This window comes from Megascapheus bottae, chromosome 18, assembly GCF_031878675.1.
Source record: "Megascapheus bottae isolate mThoBot1 chromosome 18, mThoBot2.hap1, whole genome shotgun sequence".
NCBI lineage: Eukaryota > Metazoa > Chordata > Mammalia > Rodentia > Geomyidae > Megascapheus > Megascapheus bottae.
In genome coordinates, this window is record NC_143526.1 from 4,329,269 (window position 1) to 4,349,529 (window position 20,261).

The 20,261-nt window shown below is 36.8% G+C and overlaps 1 protein-coding gene across 5 annotated transcripts in view; it reads left to right on the forward strand.

The window, feature by feature from the left end:
• Rbms3 (RNA binding motif single stranded interacting protein 3) overlaps positions 1-20,261 on the forward strand; it is a 765,138-nt gene that overhangs the window by 653,140 nt on the left and 91,737 nt on the right. For 4 of the 5 annotated variants that reach the window (XM_090351790.1, XM_090351792.1, XM_090351791.1 and 1 more), the window contains exons 9-10: positions 8,489-8,585; positions 10,773-10,823. In XM_090351790.1, the coding sequence (XP_090207916.1) occupies positions 8,489-8,585; positions 10,773-10,823 (148 nt within the window). The remainder of the gene's footprint in view (positions 1-8,488; positions 8,586-10,772; positions 10,824-20,261) is intronic. The other variant, XM_090351794.1, reaches the window with a different exon arrangement.

Sequence of the window (20,261 nt, forward strand, 5' to 3'; positions counted from 1 at the left end):
CCCGGGTCTTTGTGCATGCTAGGTAAGCACTTTAGCCACTAGGCCAAACTCCCGGCCCCGAAGGCTAGTCTTATAACATAACCAATATGAAAGGTTTGTAGCCACTTCAGTTCACTCAGTATTGCTTAATGCTCTTTTAAATGAGTTTAGAATTTTTTTCTTAAGGAATCTGTCCTTCTTACTGTTTAAAATTAGTTTGATGATACAATTTGAGAAAAAAGTTTATATCATATTAGTTATGCTGGGCATACCTATACAAATTATAATAAATGATGAAGCATAAATTGTATCACAATAGAAGCCCAAAACACTAATATGTTTATGTACATAGTACCTTTTATAAGTATGAAATAGTTGCGGGAAAACATGCAAGAAAGAGTAGGAGTCATTCTCTGGGAAGAGCAAATGCTGTATTGAGATAGAGATAGGAAAGCAACTTATATTTCACTATTTAATACACTTTAATACAGCAACATAAGACTAAGAAAGACTTAGCTTGAGAGTTATATTATGAACATTTTGTAACTAGACCCTGGTGGAGCTATAATGTTTGTATTTGGTCAATGGAAAAGTCAGATCAGTTCTGAATGTGTGTGTGTGTGTGTGTGTGTGTGTGTGTGTGTGTGTGTGTGTGTGTGTGTGTGTATCATGGGGCTTGAAGTTGGCCTGGACACTGTCCCTGAGCTCTCCAGCTCAAGGCTACCAACCTATCCCTGGGCCTGGATGGTGTCCCAGAGCTCTTCAGCTCAAGGCTACAGCCTTACCCTTGAGCCAAGCCCCGCTTCCCATTTTTCTAAAGGTTAATTGGAGATAAGATTCTCAAGTCCTTTTGTGCCCAGGCTGGCTTTGAACCTTGATCCTTAGATCTTAGCCTTCTGAGTAGGATTACATGTCATGAGTTACCGCACCTGGCCTGAATAGTTTTTAATCTTCCTGAATCTGTCTAAATTATCAGATAATTCAATACCATTTCTGCCTAAGGCTCTGGAGGTCAGAAAAGTTGAATCTTGAAGTGCAGTGTTTGAGTAGCAACAGAAGAGAAAGACCCTGTATACTTTGTACAGCAGGCTAACTTATAAAAATTAACATATCTATTCTTTCAGAGCTTTCTGGGGAAAAAGCTCTCTAATTTGTCATAAATATTATCTCTTATCATTTTTCCCATAGTGCAATATACAAATTTATTGTGGAAGGAAGAAAGTGACCCTTCCATATTCAAAGTTTCATCTTTCCTATGCCCTTTTCAGAGTGAGGGGCTGTGTAAAAACTTCTTGGATTGTTTTGTTTGAATAAAATATATTCTTGTGGGAGATATGAAAAAGAATGTCTTCTATGACTTTCATTTACAAGCAGTTTTATATGGGTATTTGATATTAAGTGATACAGAAGCCTTATCTCATTTCACTGGGAAGGAATCTAATGTGAAGGATATGTTGGTATTACAATAAAAATGACCTATAACAAATTATCTTGTGCTATTGTGTTACCTAAGGACAATATTCATGATACCAACTAACAATATTGCCCGTGGACTTGAAACATAAGCCAGAGTTGGTTATATCAATGTGCAAATAAGATTTTATATGTTTCTCTACAGTACAAACCATTCTACCTTGGGTTTTTTTATTATATTCATGTTAGTTTTATTGTCAATGAAATAAGATTTCACCATATTGCTACAGACTACCCAGTTCCCAAAAGCAGTCTTGTCTTCAGGAAAATCACTATATCCCATTAGTGAGCTAGAGTTGCATGTTCTGGATTTACATAGGACATTTGCATTTAATACCAGATAACCAAGTGATTCTTTGCATTCTTAAATATGTCAGGCATTTTATACCCAGTTGCCAATCTCTCACTCCTGTATTCACTCTTCACTATTCAGAAGGCTGAGATCTGAGGATTAGGGTGCAAAGCTTAAAGTCTGAGACACTGATCTCCAATTAACTGTCAAAATGACAGAAGTAGATGTACGGCTTAAATTATAGAGCTGCTAGCCTTGAATGAAAAAGCTAAGAGGTAATGCCCAGGCCCTGAGTTCAAGCCCCAGTACTGGCACACACAGAAGAATATACAAACAGATGGATGGACATAGAAATAATATTAAGGCTAACTGTTTGAATCAGATACATTCATTTTGCAGTACTCTATGTCCTGTGCAATGTGCAATGCTAAATAAGATCCATGAACATTACCATTGCATGTCAGTAGCATCTGCTTGTAACAATGGAAAATGTTTCTAAACTTTCTCAAATGTCCCTTGTGATTCTGGCTCAGAATCACAAGATTTCACAACTCCTCCACTATGTGAATCCTGGCAAAGCAGTATCTCTTAAAAGAGTATTTGCAAAGAAAACACTGCTTAAACAAATTAATTCCCAGTCTTCTGCAATGGCATTTTGAAGTTTCATGTCTTTTTGCATTAGCAGAGTGGAAACATAAACGCTACTATTGGCAATCACTTGAATTCCATTATCAAAAGTTTGGAAAATTTTCTCTCCCCTACTCCTTGAAAACCTGAATCCTCTGATTGAAACATTTAATTGGGTTTTTGCATTGTATTTTAACATGATGTCCATAGAAAAATGGGTTTAGGTATGTCTTGTTACAGGTTTTTGTGTTAAGCCATTTTGTGGTTTGGTTTTCCTAAAATCATGATATGGACACAAGGCAGAGACAGAGGGAAAGCAAAAATAGGAAAACCCCTTCTGCACTTTTTCACCCTCTGTATTTTTTTTTCTGATGCACCACAACTCAGTCTCAGCTGTAACAGTAGTCTTGTCAGTCATGATTTAACCAAGGGTTTTCTGGAAATTAAGCTGGTGTATGTTTAGGCTTGAGAAGAGCTTATTTCAAGACACTAGAATTAGGGGTTCAAAATGGTCCACTATTTCCATCCTAAAGACTCCTTGACTTGAATGACAGTATTGGAACTTGCTGAATATTATGAAATATCATTCTTGTTTGATGGATGGGATTAGAGTAGATAGAACAAAAATGCATTAACTTTCCCCCTAAGGGTTCCTTTTGTGAGTATCGGTTTATTTGGCTGGTTTCTTTATGTTTTTGCTCTGTGTTTTCCCAATAGACTTTTCTGTAAACTCTGCCTGTCAATCCAATTTTATTGCTTTCATTTTTAATACTCCAATTGGTACATTTTACAGAATAGACAAGCCATGCTGAAATATTATCCACAGTTTTCTCTATTGGTATAAGAGAGAGAACTGGGTTTATACCAGTTGAAACACTGCCTGGCCTATCAAGATTGTCTGTCGAGTGGTCCTAGGTGCCTGTCATGTCATTGTGTGCCCTGGACAAGTCTTTCTGTTCACTGACTCATAAATAAGATCTGTCAAAGATAAGACCTAAAGGAATTATTAAATGCAAACAGTGTTTTTCACAGAAAAGAACTATTTTGGCAAGTTTTAAATGCCGTCCATATAATAAAGCAGACAGTAGTTAAACTTCCACTGAGCATTTGACATGTTGTAATACTTGACTTTTCTCTAAGCTCTTACCTCTCAGCATCATACCTAGTTCAAAGTCTTTTCCTTTACACTCCCATCTAGGCACTAGCCATTCTGTTTTATAATCACTATTCAGTCTTTGGGCTTATGTTCATTGAATTAGTCATTCATTTTATATATTAATTCAATATATAGTTATATATCTCCTGTACTCTAGATTACATCCTAGGCAACAAGATCCCCATGGCCTGAGCTCAGTTGAGCTGACATTATAAAGGGATAATTGCACAGTAAAAATAGGTTTCTCAGGGCTGGGAGTTTGGCCTGGTGGTAGAATGCTTGCCTAGCATGCATGAAGACCCTGGTTGGATTCCTTGCTGCCACATACATAGAAAAAAGCCAAAAGTGGTGCTGAGGCTCAAGTGGTAGAGTTCTAGCCTTGAGAAAGTCCAAGGACAGTGCTCAGGCCCTGAGCTGAAGCCCAGGACTGGCAAAGAAAAAACAAACAAACAAACAGGTTTTTCAACTTGGGCTACCATTTATAAAGAAATACATTGACTAGTCTGGGAATCTGTGGGTCATTCCTATAATCTGGCTATTCAGGTCACTGAGATCTGAAGATTGTGGTTCCAAGTCCTCCAGAATAGGAAAGACTGTGAATTTCTGATCTCTAATTAACCGGAAAAAAATTTAAAAATCCAGAAGTGGAGCTAGACTTTTCACCTTGAGCAATAGAAAGCTAGCATACAGCATCCAGATTTTGAGTTTAAGCCCTGTAGCTGGCAGAAAAACAAAAACATACATTGTCTAAGTGGCCTAAACAAGAAAAAATAATCTTCTCATGAATTATAAACACTAGAAGTTCACTATCACAGATGTCATTTAGAAATCAAGGTCCAAAATCTACTTTTAAGATCTCTCTTCCTGACTTTGAGCCACCAACTTTGAGTTTCAAATGGCCTTTTCTCATGTGGATATGTGGAAGATAGTGTGAGAGTAGAGTCTTTAAACTCTTATTTTAAAGCTCTAATTCTACACACTTGAGGCCACATCCAATGACCTCATTTAAATAATGAGGCCTTAGCTCTAAGTTCAACCACACAAGCAATTATGTTTGCAACATATGAATGGGGGGGGCACACAAACATTTAATCTATTTAAATAGCAAAATACATTTTTAAAAATTGTTACTGCACATAAGGACACAGAAAGGAAAAATCACTAAGAAATAAACGGAGCCAGGCAGCACTGGTTTATGACTCTAAGGATCACAGGTTTAAGTCTTGTTAGTCAGGAAAGTCTGTGAGAATTGTAGTATTTCCAATTAACCAGCAAAAAGAGGAAAGTAGCTCAAATGATTGGGTACCAGCCTTGAGGGAAATAGTCTACTGAGAGCAAGAATTCAAGCCCCATTACAGTTTTACCAGTCTCTCTGTCTCTCTCTGTCTCTCTCTGTCTCTCTCTCTCTCTCTCTCTCTCTGTCTCTCTCTCTCTCTCTCTCTGCCTCTCTCTCTCTCTCTCTCACACACACACACACACACACATATACATACACACAGTTTTGAAGACACAACAATCGTTATATTAACCATCTACTCCATTTCTTATAATTACCCTATGATACTTTGGAATTGACCATTTTTTTCCACTTTACCTTCCACAAATCTATTTCCTGTCTCCATAGGTTTGCCTTTTCTACATAGTATTCTAGATGAGGATTCTAGTTCTCTTTTTTCACTTCATATAACATGAGATTTCATGGTGTGCAAAGTGCTAATGTGGTTTCCACAGTCATGGATTCAGCCAACTGTGAGGGGAATATTGAGAAAAAACATGTGTGTACTCAAAATGTACAGACTTTCTTCTTGTCACTATTCCTTGAACAGATATAATAAAACAAAAGTGTATGGAACATCTGCTTCATATTAGCTATTATAATTCAGATAGAAAAGATGCAAAGCATGCAGGAAGATGTGTGTTACATGAATTCACACACTATGTTGCCTAAGAAAATAGAACACCTTGGAACCAATCTTTTATGGAAAGCAAACAATGATTGTTTCCTTTCTATATTACCTAGTACTATTCCATGATGGAGATGTGTCATAATTTACTAACTTAGTTTAATAGTGTCTGGGTTATTTCCAGCTTCAGGCAAGTATAAATAATGCTTCTATTCATGTTTGCATTAAAGATTTAGGATAAACAATTTTTCCATTTATGGAATCTTTGATTCCTATTTCCTGCCTGGGAAATAGGGAATGTTTTTCTCTCTTCTCCCTTTTTTCTTGTTTTAACTTAGCTAAAACTTCAAAAAAGAAAAAAAAACTTTCCATTCAGTTTTGGCTATAATGAAATTTCTAAGTCATGTGTCGTGTAGTAAGTATAACTTTGTAAGAAACCATCAAGTTGTTTTCTACTGTGGTTGTACTGTTGTATGGTCCCCATAGCAATACTCACCCAGTGTGATCCTTTCTTTCTATTGCCTCAGCACTTCAGATTCTTTTTTAATCTATTTTTTATTGTAATTAGTAGAAGGGTTACATTATATTCACCATATAGGAGGTGCATTACTTCACAAACATTGATACCCTTTCTCATGTCTTGGTACCATTTCCCTCCCCCCACCCCCGCCCATCATCTTGTTTTCCCCCCTTCCCTATCCTATTTCAAACAACCAAATACACATATATACAATATATCAGATAACAAAGTAAAATGCTGTAACAATATGAGATAACCAAGGGACAGCAAAAGAGATGAGAGATAACATAGTACATTAAGGACAACATTCACTCATTATATGGCTTTTGTTTCTATATTCTGGGAGGTCCTTTCATTAGCTTCATACTATATGGCCTTATGTATCTAGGATTTGTTATATTGTAAATCTCTGCTAGGAGAGCCCAAGGTTTCTATTGATTATGACAAATGAGGGAAACCATTCAGCCTTTGTTCCTTTGAGATTGGCTTACTTCACATAATATTGTTTTTTTCTAAGTCTTTCCATTTCCTTAAAATGTGGGGATGCTGTTCTTTCTGACGGCAGCATAGAATTCCATTGTCAGCACTTCAGATTCTATCTTTCCCTCTCTCCTCCCATTCCCTCAGTCTATTCCCTCTCCACCCTCCATCTCTTTCCTTCTTTTACATCTTTCTCTCTCTCTTCCCACTTCCTTATCTCTTTCCTCTCCTCCATTCTAGTAGATATATAGCAGTATATTATTTATAAAAAAATATTGTAAAGGTGATGTAGGAGGGGTTACAGTTACATAAGGTAAGGTAATGGGTATTTTTTTTTGCCAGTCCTAGGGCCTTAACTAGGGCCTGGGCACTGTCCCTAAACCTCTCTGTGCTCTACCACTTGCACCACAGCACGACTCCTGGCTTTTTTTGTGTATGTGGTACCGAAGAATTGAATACAGAACTTTGTGCATGCTACCCAAGCACTCTATTACTAGGACAAACTCCTGGCCAATAGATTTCTTTTTGAACAGGGTTGCCCCTCCCTCATTTTCCTACTCCACCCCAGCAATATATACTTTAATCTTCAGAAGTATGAGTATATAGGCCCAGTGGACTTAGTAAGGATATGATGTTAATTAACTGATTTTTCCCATCTCTTAAAAAAATTTTCATTGTCTCATAAAATCTTCATAAAGAGCTGGATAAAATAAACTTAAATGTCCCCAGTTCTTGTCTGAATTCTGAGAATATTAAATTTTAGTTCTCTTACATTCATTAGAAATCTCCTGAAATACTTCCCTTTAAAGTAACTTGTGAAATTCTCTAATGAAAATGTTAGTGACTGATCAGGCTTAGGACTTTGTCTTTTTAAGATAAAACGGTGAACATGTAATTGACTTTTGCAAATGATTCCTTTAGACAACATGCATTTTTCCCTATGTATTCAAAATCCATCTCAGGATTTTTGCTAGTTTTGTTATTCTGTAGCTGGCATTCTAGCTGTCATTTGTGATGAGATAGTAAAGAAGAAATGTGGTTTACAACTCTTTATCAATGTCACTGTTGTTATTGTTAAGTAACTACAAAGAGTTTCAATTCAACATGTCAGTTTGAGTATGATGTCTCTTGATCAATGTTATTCTTCCATCATTCTCCCCCATTTGTACCAGCCCCACTCATCCCCTCAAATCCCATCGTTATATCTTCACATATGAATATTGAATATTATGCCATTATTCACCCAGACCCTCTGTCAATTTATCTGCCCCCCAGGACCTGAGAACTAAAATGGTTTAAAATTCTGCTAAAAGGTTTGAGCATTGGTAACTTATAGACTCTAAGATACATCCAAAGCAGACAGTGATATCATTGGCTTTGGTTTCTGAGAACTGCTCTTTACCAGATCTCCAAAAAGGATAGTCCTATTCTGATTAAATAATTCTGTCTTATTTGCTACCATCATATACATACTCAATGAAGAGGAAATTTAGTGCTTTTCACAGATTCTCCAAGAGTGAATCAGTTTCTTAAAGGAATCCAGACATCTAGACATACATTTTCCTCTTCTCTTTTTATGGAGAAAATATTCTCGGTAGGTAGTCATAGACTCTAGCTCAAAGTATCTAGAACTTTTTAAAAACTAATCATTGTTTCATGAACCAAGACCTGTTCGTGTACCATCATGTCTCTTCACAAAGCTCAGCTCTTTCATTCATTTGCTGCTGTTTCAAAGAGCTTTAGAAAAGCATTCACTTTTTTTTTTTTTAAAGATAGTGCATTAGACTTGGGCTCCTGTTAGGGAAAGATTCTTGTTATACTCACCTGCCCTAAAAGAGACTTGGTGCAGCAAATTTTGTAAGATGACTTGAAGTTGTCATTGCATTCGGGTGACTGAATTCTCTTACCTGTAAGCTCCTGTTAACAATGGGTGGAAAAACATAAGGGTGGAACTGTGTCTTTTCCAGACAGGTTTGGTAGCATTTGGCTAGGGGTCAGGCACGCAGCTGCTTCATGAATCTTCTTTTTTTTGTTTGTTTGTTGTTTTCTGTTTGCAGATTTTATTCTTCACCGTACAGTATTGCAACCAACCGCATGATTCCACAGACATCTATCACGCCATTCATTGCCGCCTCCCCTGTCTCCACATACCAGGTACGTCCAACTCACCTGTACCACAGGAGAAAGCTTTCCCGCCAGTGAAACACTATGGAGAGGCAGAAAACACACAATAGAATTGAAAAGCAAACTATCCTTAGGCACTTTAGTTGCATTTTAGTGGCATAAGGTTTGTTAGGAATTAGCCCTTGCTTTCCAGGGACTGTTGGCAACAAGTCATTGATAATCAAACCCGATATGCTTGTTCACTTTTCCTGCTAAGTTTTTATGAGAATGCTATTTTAAAGCTAGTGTTAGTACCTCCCACTGGGAAGTTTGTTTGTTGTCTGCTCTTTTGGGTCAATCACAATTCCATATCCATTCTTTTCTAAAAGCCGATCTGTAGAATCCAGATGTCTCAATCCATCACCGTCATCTCATTTTATCACTGTTGTCCTGGTAAAGCTACATATATACATGTAAATCCTCACCTTCTCTTGAAGAGAAAGGTAATAAAGCTGTAAAAAGCTACACCTGCTCCCTGCTCTGATTTCTCCTTACATTCCAGAGCAGGAGAGGAGACTTTAAGATATCCATATACTGAAATTCGGGCAAATATAGGAGTTGTTGAGTGTCCTAACCCAAGGAATTGTGGCACAGGTAGATTAGGATGGTCACACTTCTCCCTCAAAAGTGCTCCTTATCTTATTCCTTTGGAGATATGTGATATTACTCCTTTCTCTTTACCTAGTACTGTATTTCAAATACTTCTGATTTGAGTTAGAAAGTGCCTATAAATGCTACACAGAGAAAGTAATGTCTTCTAAAGATTTTGGAGAGACTGTATGTTTGTGCCTGCATGTACATCTATATATTTTGCCAAGGTTGGGGGTAGACATTTTCATAGTGGTAAAATTATTTCATTGCTGACTGCTACTAATTCGGTGAAGTTTCATATTATTTAGCTACTTATCTACAGGAATGCCCATCTGTTATGGTATCAAACTTGAGACACTATGCATTTTTCCCTAACTACTGTTTCATCCTGAAGCAGATAGATTTCATTCTTTTTCTGCACTCAGACTCTTGAACTATGTCCATGGGTGAATGGAATGGATATTTGTTAGAATTGTGTTAGACGCCCCCGGGATGGTTGATTTCTGAATGATTTTTTCTTGGGATCCAGGAGTCTGTATGCAGGTGCTGCTCAGTTCTTGTCCTTCCCGCAAGCAAGCCTGCCTCTGTGTGTGTGTGTGTGTGTGTGTGTGTGTGTGTGTGTGTGTGTGTGTGTGTGTTGTTTGTGAGTATATGTTTTCCTTTTTTCCAATCTTGGCCTTTGCTTCAGCAAAGATCACCCACTGAGCCACAGTGTGGAACATTTTTGTGATTTAAATAACATATCCACAGAAAAGTGATTTTACTTGGGAGGGCTTGTGAGTAGAAATTAGCTTTAGCTATCTTCTTTCAAGCAAGAGATTACAGAATTTTCCCATTATGTTGATTCTTGTTTTGAACCACTATTTATTTTTTAATCCAAAGTATGCTGACAGGTTTGTTGGTGTGAGTATATAGACAAACAAAATCTCCTGGCTTTCCATGTGATGGTCAGTTTATATATGCCAACTTCTTCACTGGACTCACATACATTTAAGAAGAGTCAGCTGGTTATGGTATATATTTTTATTGATTGAATCAGTTACTATAAGAAGAAAATAAATCACTGACTGCCTTAACAAGGGTTTAACCTGCATGATTATCCCCAAATTTCTGGCTTATGCCTTGAGCTCTTGCTTCTATTTTTACTGCTCGGGCATTATTTCTAAGATGAGTTCACCAAACATCTGAAGTTATGGCCAGTGATGGACAAAGAAAAAGTCTTAGTGGTCAGTTCTTCCTTTCTTTGTTATTTGTTGGGTCATTTCAGGAAGGAAGGTTACCTGAAAATCAGTTCTGAAGGCTCTTATGTCTTTAGTCTTTAATACCAACAGGTTTCCAAAGACAGCTGGGTTCAAATGGGCACTGAAGTCAGCCAGTTGGAAGATGGGAAAATGCTTTTTAGTTCATGCTTTGGAAACCAAATTAGTAAGGGCCAATAAGTCCCTCTTTGGCCTTAGTTTTGAGCACAAATTATCTCTAAAGTTAGATGGACTCCACTTTCTTATGCCCTAGTAGGACTCCACTGAACACAAGAACCAGGTTCTCTCTGTGATTGCTGTGTGCTAATAAATGCTGTTTGATGCATAGGTCCAGAGTACTTCATGGATGCCTCATCCGCCATACGTTATGCAACCAACAGTAAGTGTTCTCAGTCACCTGAGGCTCAAATATTTCTATTATCCAAGTGCAAGCTTTTGTAATACATAGAAGCTTTGGGGTAAAAGCTTTTGTTATATTCTATAACTCTTTCAGGCAGCCTAATTCTGCAGATAAAAAGCTGTTCCTGAAAATCCACAAAAGCATATACAACAGATAGCTAGAGACAAAGACAGATAGATACAGAGCTAGAGAGAGAGAATAGAGATTTATTATGGAAGAAGAATTTCTGCTTCATACAGGAGCCAGAACTCTGGACAATCAAATGCATTCTTTAAGAATAACGTTCTGTTTTCCTTCTCGTTCTGAGAGGCTTTGTTTGCATCAGATCCAGTTTGGAATATCATGGCTATGTGCTGACTTGAAGCAAAGTTTATGAAATGGGAAGGTAGTTTTATACTAATAGTTGGCAACATATACAGATAGGTAGACAGATAAATAGATGAGAAAGAGATACATAGATGTTTCTTATTTCAAAAGTATTCAAACTCTTTCCTACTTTCTATTCCCACTTATAACTTATACCAATCTGAAGTATAAAGTATCATATGTTACATGAGAATCTAGAGCGAAGATAATGGTCCCTTTTGGCTTTTTGTCTTGTCTTCTGGATATTTTAGACAAAATTGGTAATTTCAATAGCAACACCTTCATAAATGTGTGAAGCAGAGAAAAAAGCAGTAGACAGGAAATTGTGTGACAGGTCTATTGATTGCTCACATCATGGTCTGTTAACTTTTCTTTCACTATTGCAAGTTCTTCCTTCTTTCATGCATTCCTTTCTTTTCCCTTCCTCCCTTCTTCTTTTCTTTTACTTGCCTTTCCTTTGTTCCCTTCCCTCCCCTTCCTTCTCTCGCACCTCCATTTCCTTGCCTTTTCTCTCCTTTCCTTTCCTTCCCTTCCCTTTCATTTCTGTTCTTTCTCCGTTTCCCCTTCCCTTTCCATGTTCTTCCCTTTTTCTTTCTGTCACCTGGGATTGATCTCAGGACCTTCCATAGGTAAGATATCTTGCTCTTGAGCCAAATCCCAAACCATTTTGTTTTAATCTTGGGTTCTGAAAGAGTATCTGTAAGTTTGCCCAGGGTGGCTGCAAACTTATGGTGCTTTCATCTCTAATGCCTGAGTATCTGAGGCTACAGGCATGCGCTCTATTAGTATGTTTAACAGTACTTTGTGACAGAATAAGAGAATGTGTAAAAACAATATACAGCTGGGTGTGGTGGTTCACACTTGTACTTCTAACTACTCAGGAGGCTGAGATCTGAGGATCTAGGTTCAAAGCAAGCCAAGACACTAAAAAATCCGTGAGACTCTTATCCCCAATTAAGAACCAGAAACTGAAAGTGACACTGTGGCTCAAAGGGTAGGGTAGTACCCCTTGAACTGAATTGCTCAGGGACAATGGCCAGGCACAGAGTTCAAGTCCCCTGATGGACTAACATAACAAAGCAAAACAAAAACAACAATACCTGGTATAATATACAAGAAAAATATAACACACTATAGGTAATTATTACCATGATCCTTATTACAGAATATGTTAATTTTGCCCAGAGAATTATTGCATTTTAACTCTTCAGACACTAAATTTAAATAAGGCAACATATAGTTAAAAAACAAGGACTTAAATATGCATGTATCCATTTTCTGGGCTCAGAGAATAAGAAAAATGTGTTTTAGAAACTTGAGCTTTGTCTATTTCACTTTAAAAAACTAACCAACGTTTTACATTGCTCCTAACATTTCAGAGGTTAAGCTTATATGTAAAGAGTGCAACTGTGCAGTGTACATAGCTCAACAAAACTTTGGACAATATTTCACAAATCCCTGTATTTACTGTTATTTATATACCCTGGGACTTCCTCAGTTCATCTGATCTATGTACTATAAATTATCCTAATATGCAGCAAATCCAGGATGCACTCTTCTAAGCCAAGAGGTAAAATTCAACATGTTCTGCCAAACCATATGTAGCATAGCACAGACCAAGCCAACACAGGAAGTGCAAAGAAGTTCTGCCAAGGTCTAGAGAAGAGATTGTCTAGAAGAAACCAATCACTTTCTAAAGAACAATGTGTTCATCTAGAGAGCAATAATACTGACTTAGGTCAAGAGCTGGTGGCTCATGCCTGTTCAGAAGGCTGAGATCTGAGAATCCTGGCTAGCAGCCAGCCCTGGTAGTTAACTGTACAAGACTCTTGTCTCCAATTAGCCACCAAAAAAACCAGAAATGGATCTGTGGCTTAAATGATAAAGTGCTAGTCTACAGTAAAAGAGTTAAAGGATTGAACCCAGATTCTGAGTTTAAGCCTCTGTACTGGGAATGATAATAATAATAATAATAATAATGCTAACTTAGTCCTCACAAAAGCATCCATTGCGGCCAAAAGGAATGCACATTTTCCCAGATGTTGAAATGTAATGTTCTCAGTACTTCTTGAGCTTCAGGAAAAGGGAAGATGGGTGTGTAGGTCTGTCTAGGCTGTTATTTTGGTTGGTACTGAGGATGTTAGCAAAGGCTTCAAGATATCTCCTCTTTATCCCAACCCAGCTTCAATCCCATGGTTGCATGTATGATTCTCATCTATTTTTCTTAGCAATTAGGTGGTGTGTGTGTGTGTGTGTGTGTGTGTGTGTGTGTGTGTGTGTGTGTGCAGTTCCTTCCTTGCATTTTGCTTGTGTTGTTTTTCCTGGTGGGTAGCTTCTACTTCCCTTGACTAGACTGTCAATCATGTTCAGGCTTAAGCCAAACATGTAGTGGTCCATGTCTGGGACAGATTTCTACATACAGGAGTATCTGGGCCACCCACCCTTTTCATAAGCATGGAACAATAAGCAGAACAATGGAGTTCATATCATCAATCTCTGTCCCTTGAACAACTTGCTGGTTGTCTAAGTTGCTGGCTTTTGTTCCCTCATCATTGTAGAGTTTAAATTGACTGCTCTATGCTAATAAAAGGTAAAAATACTGAAGTAGTCTGAAGCCAAGAAACAAAATAACTTGGATCTGAGAAGAATGAGAAAAGTGTTGATGTTAAAAGCTTGGATTCTTGGTTGGCTCATAACAACTCAGAAAACTTTTATAGTTTATAGGCTACTCAACAACTTTCTGAGCTACAATTTTGGGATATAATATCTGAATGATTTTGGGTTTTTTGATTGAATGAAATAAGTAAAGTACTAAAGCTCTGAAAGAGTTTCTGTGAAAGGAGACATTTAGTAGGTAATTTAGTTATGTAAGTAGACCTCATACTGTGCTTTAGCTTAATCAAAGTATAGGAAGGGAATGTTAATATAATAAGGAAAGTAAGACTAAGCAAGACTTTCCTATTTATCTCATTCATACTTTGCAGAAGAGAGGTTTATATAATTCACATTACTAATGCTGGATACCAGCAGTGTATATGTGTAGCCCTAGCTACTCAGAAGACTGATATCTGGGGACTGTAGTTCAAAGCCAGCCCAAACAGAAACATCTATGAAATTCTAATCTCCAATTAGGTAGAAAAAAAATTAAAGCAACTAGAAGTAGAATATCAGCCTTGAGCAAAAAAGACTAAGGGACAATGTTCAGCCCTTAATTTAAGCCCCAGTAGCAACACACACACACACACACACACACACACACACACAAAGTTGAGATTGTTTGGTTTGGTTAATTTATTTCCTAACCAAACCCATTTAATATGTAATATTTGATTCCCTTTGGGTGCTTCTTCCTTTATCTGAAACTGGAAATGGGTTTACAAGTAAATTCATCATGCTAGTTTCTACATTTCAAAGATGTTGTCCATAGTAACAGTCTACTTGTGACTTTACATTGGTCACATATTCTACCCCCCCTTCTCTAGCTCTTTTTGTGTCAATTCTAGGGCTTACTCAGATTATTTTCACACATTTGAATTATCTTCTGGTAGAAGAAATGTATGGAAGGTAAAGCATTGTTGTTTCTCTCTCCCGCCCCCCCTCTCTCTATATATATATACACACACACACATATATATATATATAGTTATGAATATATAGTGAAGGATATGGTACTCCTTGCACTCTTCCTTGGCTTTTGGGTCACAGCTGATGCTCTACATCTTGAACCACATCTCTACTTCCACCTTTTTTTTTTTGCCAGTCCTGGGCTTGAGCTCAGGGCCTGAGCACTGTCCTTGGACTTTCTCAAGGCTAGAGCTCTACCACTTGAGCCTCAGCACCACTTCTGGCTTTTATGCATGTATGTGGTACCGAGGAATCGAACTGGGGTCTTCATGCATGCTAGGCAAGCACCTTAACCTCTAGGCCAAACTCCCGGCCCTACTTCCACCTTTTTGTTGGTTATTTGGAAACAAGAGTCTCACGGCCTTTTCTTCCTAGCTGGCTTCAAATCACTCTCCTCAGATCTAGCCTCCTGAGTAGCGAGGATTACAGGCCTGAGCCACTAGCACCCTACTCTCTTCCTACTTTGAGACAATCCTACGTTTGATGTAGGTTCAACCTTGTGGTGAAGGATGTACGCTACTGCTATACAGAATTTCATGTATATTATTCCCTACCAGAAGCACTTTGGTTCCCTTTCAGGCTTGACATGAAAGTCTTTGATATCTCATCCAGAATAGTATCAAAGAAGACAATGGAGCTTCAGTGACATATAAGTACAGTCCAGTGGCCTAAAATTTTCTTTTGCTAGATTGGATGAATGATTGATCTGAAGAATAGCAGTCTCGAAGAGAGAATAGCAAATAAAGAAAGAGAAGGAACACTTCTGTCCTGGGAGAAGAGAAGGAAACAGCACATTGTTTGTTGGCATTTGTCACTCTGGTCAGCTTCTTAGGAAAACACATTTTTTTGGGTAGATTTTGTAAATTGAGAAAAACATGCTGAGAGAGAGTCTGAAAGTCTCCCTTCATGGGCTATATCCACCATTCTGGTATTTGTATAAAAACAAATCACTGTTACTAAACCCTGAAACCTTCACTGATTTCCTGGAACAGAGTTGTAAAACCCCATGAGGGAAAGCAGGCCTTTTCTGCTTGCACTTTGTTGTTATCCTTAACAGAATCTAGGGAGAAACTGTCTTACATGTTGTTGATAGTGAGTGAAAATTCTGATTTCTTCCACATAGCTGTTTGTGTCTCCTTCTCAGTACAGGGGTTAGTACTGCACTCTGCAATCTCACGATCGCCTTGACAGAATATGAATGGATCACATCAAATATCTGCTCCACAATGCAGCATGTCATGCTGGAATGTCCTATGAATGCACAATTGAAATTCTTATGTTCCAATACATTGGATAATTCAGTAAAACCTGTGCTACTGACAAGGAGAAGAAATGATAGTCCCTAAGAGAAAGCAGAGTTCTATTTTCTTAAATTCCATACAGACATACTCAAATCATAAATCTTCTATTACTCATCTGGTTACCATTATTTCATCTCAAGGAGAAAGGTCAGCTTTCATTTTTACTTAATTACCAATTGGCTCTCCAATTACAATAGTGTCAGGAAGATAAGATGTTTTTATTGAATCCTTGGAAAACTTGTCACTGTGCATGACTAACTTCTAATTTTTATGATGAATAAACCCATTTGCTAAAGAGCAAATGTAAACTTCATTTCTTCCAAGAGGCTGTTTTTAAAAAGCCACAGCATTTGATTCGCTAATGCTTTGTCTACAAACAGGTGAGGCTTATTAAAGCCTCATTTCAGAATTTATGATCTCCAAGTTTCTCTGTGGGTTTCCTGAGAAAGCCTATCACCAAATTTAGAAAGAATGTTACAGTTCAGATTTTTTTAAGTTTCAGAAATTTCTTTTTTTAATTAACTACCTGAACAAAAATATTTTCAGGTGTTCAAAACCCAAGGACCATGACAAAATGCTTTTGTCATGTAAGGCGTTAATGCAGGTTTAATTTCACACACACACACACACACACACACACACACAAAGCAGTAGCAGCAGCAGCAGCAGCAGAGGACAATTCAGATGAGTGAGTAAGCATAACCATAGCAGGGTTCACTTTCTTTTAAATGTCCTTCTGGGGTGAAGTGAATAGAAACCAATTTTCCCAGCAAGCCTTTTGGGCTCCTTACCTGCTGGGGAACACACAGCCAGTTTTTCTATTGTTAATCAATTTATATGTCAGCATCCAGTCATGTGAAAGAACATAGTGTACCTGTATGTAAGTGGACCTTGTTTCCAGGCTCTCATATTGAGATGCCACACTGCTCTCCAAATACAATATTAACAATTTGCTTTACTTTCCTTCAATAACACAATTGTCTTTGTTGTGTGTCCCTATGACAAAATACCTGCTGGTGGGTATTTTATTTCAAAACTAAACAGAGGCTTATTTTGTCTTCTTTTAATGGGAGCTCATAGTCTATGATGAGCCAACCACATCTGTTTAACATTCTGGCTTCCTCACATTATGAAAATGGCTCCACAGACCTTGTGAGAGAGCGGTCACAGGCAGGATTCAATTAGAAAATAATTTCATCTCAGACAAAAAGAGATTAAAAACACCTCTTTTCTAAAAATTATCTTACTTTTTTGTGACGGTTGTTTGTTTGTTTAGAGAGGGTCTTGCTACAGTGCTGTTTGCTTCAAACACTCGACCATCCTGCTTCACCCTCATAACTTGAGATTACAGGCATATCACAACACCTGGTTTTAACTAAGGATGTTTTTAATGTCCTCTCATTCTCCTAAAGAGTATTAAGGTTTCTTCCATAAATGCCCTGTAGAATTTTTTCCTTTTATTAATATTTTGTTTGCTATCCTCTTTTGTTACTCTGGTTGTGATTTTTAAAATATTTTCTCAATTGTCACTTTGGTGCATCAGATGGTAATTTGGGCTGACTTTTTTTGGTTGGTCCTGAGGCTTGAATTCTGGGCCCAGGTACCCAGGTCCACCTAGTTGTTATCTGTATCTACTTATCTATCTACATCAAGACTCACAAATAAATATACCATGTGTACACACATCTTTCACAAAAATCAGATTCATAGTATATACCTTGGTACATTCAGCAAATAATCGCCATTTTCCCATGTCAAGAATTACATTATCTTGACTAATTAAATATTCTAAACTGACCTTGGCCATCTTTTTTTTAAAAGATTTTAACACTGATTTTTGCACATCATATTTCAAATGACGTGTTTAACAAACAAGTATTCAAGAAGGGAATCTCTATATACAATCACTGGCACATAGATTTTAGAACATAATTAAAATTAATCTGAGAGTTTGTATGTCATAGATACATATTAATCTATGTAATAAAACATTATGTCTATAGAATATATAGCCCATCATAGATTTTTATGTTTATGAGTTATGTTTATATCTCTAAGACCATGTCCATAACCTTAAGTACCCAAATATTGAGTCATCTTTTATTAGAAGATCTAGCATAATCAAGAAACAATAGTGGACAACATATTACATCTAATGGAGTCATTCTTTATTTAACATTTTTTAATTTAAAAAATGTAGCTAAGTAAATTAATTTTATAAAGCAGTTTTTAATTGTATTCTTATATATTATATTTTCATATATTATCTACTTAGAAATCATCCCTTTTATACTTCTTTTTTATTTCTTTTATTCATTTATTTTAATTTGCACTAATGTTTGAACTCTGTGCCTCTCCCTTGCTTGGCTTTCTCATTCGAGGCTCCGACTCTATCATCTGAGCTGTACCTCTACTTCCAGATTTTTGCTTGTTAATTGGAGATAAAAGTCTCATAGAGGATTCTGCTGGGGCTGGCATACAACTGAAATCCTGAGACCTCAGCTTCCTGAGTAGCTAGGTTTACAGGAATGAACCACAAGCACCAAATTATGCTGCTCTTCTTTCCCCTCTTTCCTCCAAAATTCTTTTCTTTCTTTTTTTTAGCAGTTATTAGGGGGGCTGCATTAATACTGTTTTATGTATATGCAGATATGTATGCTATATATGATTTTGCTTATTATAATTGGTTTTGTTATTATTCAAACGATCTCAAGTTTGCATATAAGCTAACTTATGTGAAATTTGCATCTCTGGACTTGACTTACCCTGCTCAAAAAGTTCGTGTAAATAACAGTATTTTATTCTTTTTTTTCATCTCTTTTAAAATTTTATAACAGCATTTTATTATTTATTTATATAAAAATGTCACCTTGTGCATATGCAATATTGCCCTATAGGCTCTTTATTCATTCACAAGATGCTGGGAACCTAGGCTGATTCCAAGGCCTGGCTCTTGTGAGCAGTGCTGCTACAGAGAGAACTGCACAGGGATCGCTGTGGTTTGCTGACTAGTCATGGTGTTGGTTAGCACTCTTGAATCTATCACAGCCCCCTTTGTCCCCATATATTCATTGCTCTTTAGTTGTGTTGCAGCAAGTCCTACCTTTGAGAAAACTTCATGGATGAATCTTCATGCCATGCATGAAACAATTTTTAATGTTTTTATGTTTCTAGATTCATTGTTGCTTTATAACAGGTTGTGGCTATCTTTTGATATCCCTAGCCATTCAAAATACTCCATTTTTCTACCCTACATGGAACACTTCTGTTTAATAATCCATTGCCAGCCAAATTATATTGCAAGATACCCACTGATTTATTTCTGATCATAATGGGAATTCCCATATTAAATATTTTTCTTCTATATCAAGTCTTCTGTGCAATTATTATGAATGTTTCCTTTTGCAAATGCAATGTCCTTATTGCATTTATAAATGGATTAGTAATTATAAATATAATAATAATATATTAATTTGATTACAATTATTCATTAAATTATAATAACTAATTGGTCTCTTAAGGTAAAAACTGTGAATTCCACTTGGACATAGCATGCTTGTTAAAAAACATATTTCTGATGATACATACTGATGTTATGATGATGCATTTATATTATTGGAATTATCAAATGGCATTAACTTTTAGCTATGGAATTTTACAAATGTTTGACTATCAGAATTACCAAATTTTCTTAGGGATAATTTTGAATGATTCCTTTTTCCTTAAAGCCTGAAACAAGCTTCAACCTAGTAATATCATTTTTTAATGCTGGTACTGGGACTTCAACTCAGGGTATCATACTCTCATTTGTCTCTTTTGCTCAAAGCCATAGCTCCACTTCCTAGCAACATCAATTTGAAGACATATTTCTTAAATCACATGAAACTCATCTTAGTTTTGGGTAACAAATGCACTTATTCCACTAAACCCAGGTTTATTTTTTAAAGAAGTATAATCGATTTACCGTATCATCCATTTACAGAATTGTAAATATCATATGTGAACCCAATCAAGTGGTTACAGTTTCAGTTGCTAAATGAAATAATTACAATGTGAAATGCTATCATTTGAACCTGATGTCATTATTAGTTGTTCTGTGTTTAATAATGATACAAATCTTTATTAT